Genomic DNA, 4923 nt, shown 5'->3' on the forward strand with positions numbered 1-4923 from the left:
AAGAAAATTTGCCATGTCCTTTAAATGCTAGTACCCACAGGAAAAAGTAGAATAGAATGTAATTCAATCTCCCTACAAAAAGCAAAATTAAAAGTTAATTTTCTGAAGACTTCTTTACCACAGTTAAACAACTGGGGGGGAGGTTGAGCAAGTCTTGTTATTTAAATGAAATTCTGGAATTTGCATAGGACATAGCTATTACATTTAGGGAGCCTCAGGAGGAAGAGAATTTTCTGGTTACCTTAGAACTGGGAGCAGCAGTGACACGCTCAAGAGAAGCTCTGTACTCAGTCTTCAGAATTCAGTGCTGCATCTCTCTGCAAAGGATTTCCCCCTGCACTCCCCCCTCTGTAGGACAGCGGATTTTAGAGGATCAACTTTTATGACTTCTCAGAGCCTGCAGGCAAACAGCATTTCCAGATAAACACTATGAACTATAAACCTCCAGTTGTCTGGGGACCAGACCACACAAGAAAAGCTCAGATTATTTTTGAATCCTCAAGTACTACTTTCTTCCCATTCCTTTCTTGGCCTGTCTGAATTTTACACATGTTTCACTGTAGCACAGAATGCACTATTAATCGAGAGAGAGTATTTCACAGTCTTCAAGCAGAAAAGCTAAGTGTAAAATGTATTCTATGCCTTGCACTCATACATTTAAATTCATCTTCAGCAAAACAAGGGAGCCTGCTTAAGACATTACATGTTCTTTTCTTACTTTTTTTCATTAAAATAATCATTATTTGCCAAGGATCTCTAAACTGGACTTAGTTTAGATTTATTCAGGCCTCAGTTACTGAGAATCAGGAGTGAACAGGCTAACAGCAAACTGACTGTAAGAGGGAGAGACTAAAAGGGAAAGAGGCAGGTTTTTCACAGGGATTAGAAGAAGTACTCTAATCTAGAAAAATTACAGAGAAAATACTGATTTCTGTGCATCTGGCTTTGGTCCCATTAAAACTTCAGCTAAAGAAGACAAAATAAGTGCAGGGCTGGAAAGAGTTTTGACCAATGCAGCAAAATCAGTTCTTAAAAGGCATCTATGAAAGAGACGTTTGTTAAATGTTAAAAACAAAGCACTTTGTTGTGTTGTATCCTCTCTACTCACCTGGTCATTTAGGAAAAACAAACAAACAACAAAAAAACCCAGCTCTTTCATAATAAAGCACTCACTTTGCCACAAGAATGGACCAAATTCTGAACATCATGAGTCCTTTCCTCCCTCCTTTAAATTCACCTGGGCTTTGCTCCACCTTTTCTGCCCACTCTCCCAGGCCAGTGCTTGCTCTTAATTAGGCATTATAACCTTGACTAGCGTGAATTCCACAAAATCACAATCAGGCCTAAATAAAAGGTATTCAGGTGATGATGACAAAATAAGCTGTCTTCAGAGGTTGCTTCTCGAGACAAAAAACAAACAGTTCCATAACCATAAAGATATGATATACTGTTAGGTATTGTTGTTAATATTCCTGATTCTCCTCCTTACCCCATATCTGATGTGTACTCATCTGGCTGTATATGCATGCAATAGATATGGGGACTTTTAATGCCCTGGAATATAACGTACAGAGTATATCCCATATTTCTTAGTCTCCAACAATGAATCAGAAACTGGCAGTCGTTGTTCTGTTGGCTGCCTTCTTCCTATTTGTACCTGAAAATTCACAGTATACATTCTTTCACTGAAGGAGCTGCATAAATATTACTTTCTTAGTAAGTACCATACAAATCACAAGAATAAAACTCATTAGAATGCTAGGAATACTTTCTAGCAATTTCAGGTGGGAACCTAAGTATTAACAAACTGCTCACAATACCCTCAGCAGCAATGTAAAAAGAATCTCTAATGAAAAGCTCCTCACAAACTTTTTCAGTGCTTTGACTGATGAAGCACAGAGGATTAGCTGGCTTGACAAGAAATGCACGTGAAATTCAGACATAATCTAATATTTTTCTGAATAACTACATAAATGTAGTTATTCAAACTGCAAACAATGGCAGTTTGAAGGTGACTGGAAATAAAATTCCCAAGAGTGTTCAGGAATAGTCTTTCTCCATCCAAGTCCAAGACAAAGGCAATAAATTATACCATAGAAAAGAGGTAGAACTGGGACAAATGTCCAGTTGCTGAGAAAAAATATTTGTAGTCTATTTCCGGCATGGCTGATGCTCTTGAGTCCCAGTTTGATTTCCAAATAAATGACCCCTGGAAGTCACCCTGTCCTGTCCAGGCAGCTTCTGAAGATCTCCAAGGAGACTCCCCAGCTTCCCTGGGCAGCCTGTGCCAGTGCTCTGTATAAGTTTTTCCCTATGCATGGGGTTTTTTTCCTAGTTTAGAAGTTTTTCCTGCCAGACTACAATTCATTCAGACTAAATATTTACTTGCAATTTTTGTGCACAAGGAGCCAAACTTGTTCACAATCCATTTTAAAACAACAAAACCTTCATTACATAAACACCTGCTATCATCATGAACACAATTGTTTTTCCAAGGTAATACTTGAGTATTATCTTGACAGATAAACAAGAGGATTGTTTTCCCTGCAGTATGATGTTTAGAGCTGCTACGGTTGGACTACCATCCAAAATAAATTCTCCTGTACTAGCACAAAACTGTTTATTCATCTCTTTTAATCCACACACTCATAAACTTGCATACACATCACCTGATCAAAGCAAATATGACTTCTGATATTCATCATCTTCTATTTGTAATAAGTATTTTGCTTGCATAACAGCCTAAGCATTTGAAATATAAAATGCTTGATTGAAGAAGAAAGTTTCCTTGATGATTACTGTCTACATTTTTTGAGTATGTGTGTCTGTGCCAGAACTGTTTTTAAAAATTGACTTTAGAAACATTCTGCTTCCCTAGTTGTTGTACTCTAGCTTGTATCCCTAATATCAAAAGCTGAACTATCCTAAACCATTTTCGTCATCTGTACATACAGGAAAAAAATAAAAGCCTAGATTTTCTTTGTTTTTCAAAATGCATGACCTCATGTTTTCATTGTTTTTCCCTCTTTTGCATTCTCCTGTATCATTTCTTTTCTTATCCTTTAAACTTTATTCTAAAAAAAAATACAAGACCCACATAAAGAATGTCATTTGCTTCCATTCTTTATGTACGCTTTCTTTTTCATTTTGTGTATAGTTTTCAAAAATATATGATTAGTAAAATAATAAGAAATGAAAAACAGAGGAAAAATATAATTCATGTGTGTGTGTATATATATATATATGTCGACATACATGTGTGTATGCATGTGTGATCCACCCCAGTATTAATCTTCTAATGCTTATTTCAAGTATTATCAGGAGATCAGAAGTATTATTAAGAAATAGCAACATTCTACTAGTTCCACAAATAACCTAATATTCATGTCAGAGATCATCTGAATCCTAGAAATGATGTTTGCTGTATCTCATCTCCTGTTCTTGATTCTTCACAACTTCTTTTCTTTTTTTTCCTTACATCTCTCACTGTTCATTCCATAGATACTACTAGCCTCTCATTTCTTCTACATTTCAAAGTTATTTATTGTGCTGTTTTGTTTTACTTTGTTTAAGCCTGGCAGCTGAAAATAAACTGATAAAGTTTCTGATTTTGTGAACTATTCAGTGCAAAGACTTCTGTGTGGTTAAGCGCATAATACATATTTCCTTGTATGGGGCCTGGTACCTGATGTCTTCTTTATTCTAATGGAACAAGATTCCCAAGAGGATGCAAAATTTTACAATGAATTATAAATGTTTGTGTATTATTTTCCATGTGTTACAAAATTCTATACTTAACACATATCATATGCAATAATTCGCTAATAGGCAGATATCTTAATCTTGAGCAGAACACTCAGTGGCTTCAATTATTCCTTATATGCTGAGATAGAATTACCTGATACAGGATCGTTTTTTCCAAACCTAGGACCAAGAAATATCTTAGTATTTTATAAAATGTATTTAGAAATTAAACTAGCCACATCTCAAAACATTAATAGAAATAAACACCTAACATTTCCAGCAATAATTTGGACTTTCTAGCTGTAACCTCAAATTCAAAAGAAAAGGGAAAAAAGTTTTTCATCCTTGTTGTCCTGATCACAGGCCTTAGAGTCCCCTTGAAGTTGGTCCTGTGACCACCATGCCAAGCAGTAACCGACAAGTTAATTGGATATTGCAGCTCGCAGTTCTCCCAGTGCTGCATGGTCTGAAATCCAGTTGGTCCTGGAACAAGTCTTTGCCTTTAGCAGATGATAACAGTCACTTTAGGAGACAGCCCTTCTGGCTCTCCCAGAGCTTCTGTTGATACATGCAATCTCTAGCTTCTGAAACTAGAGTAGAGCTTACCTCACAATATTTGAAAAGCTTCCGGGGTTTCAGATACAAACAGCTCCTCAGTTTACTTGTCAAATCAAGTCTAGATTTTAGCAGACAATGGTTCTGAAAAACTTACTTTCTAAACATAACTCCAATAAGTAAAAAAAGATAGAGCTGGCACATATCTTAACCCTTGACTATAGAACAGAAGTCAGAAGTGGTAGAGAGTAATCAGTACCTTGTGGCGTAATCTTACGAGGGGCTGATAGGGCCTAAAGTCATATCCTTCCTTGGCTGGCCATCCATCTGCTCCCAACAAAATGCATCCAAGAAGTAAAACAGCTGACCACCACATAAACATCTTTACAGGTCTGTTCCTGTCAAAATAAAATGGACAAGTTCAGTGACAAAGTTAATTATTATTTTAGCACAAGTGATTTTCTTTTCAGTATTCAACACTCTCATAAGATTTTGACTGATGGAGCAGCTGCTCTAAATTCAATCTTAGCTTTAAGAGTAATATACAATACTATATTTCACACTATCTACTTTGTGTTTCACTAAAACCAATTCCATTTGGAATCTCCCTATTAATAAAATTTA

General features: G+C 36.2%; 1 protein-coding gene across 2 annotated transcripts in view; it reads right to left on the bottom strand.

The window, feature by feature from the left end:
• FSTL5 (follistatin like 5) overlaps positions 1-4694 on the bottom strand; it is a 218517-nt gene extending 213823 nt beyond the window's left edge. For both annotated transcript variants that reach the window (XM_031553001.1, XM_031553000.1), the window contains exon 1: positions 4559-4694. In XM_031553001.1, the coding sequence (XP_031408861.1) occupies positions 4559-4681 (123 nt within the window). In that variant the 5' untranslated portion in view covers positions 4682-4694. The remainder of the gene's footprint in view (positions 1-4558) is intronic.
• Positions 4695-4923: the final 229 nt, after the last annotated feature.

Source organism: Meleagris gallopavo, chromosome 4, assembly GCF_000146605.3.
Source record: "Meleagris gallopavo isolate NT-WF06-2002-E0010 breed Aviagen turkey brand Nicholas breeding stock chromosome 4, Turkey_5.1, whole genome shotgun sequence".
Lineage (NCBI taxonomy): Eukaryota > Metazoa > Chordata > Aves > Galliformes > Phasianidae > Meleagris > Meleagris gallopavo.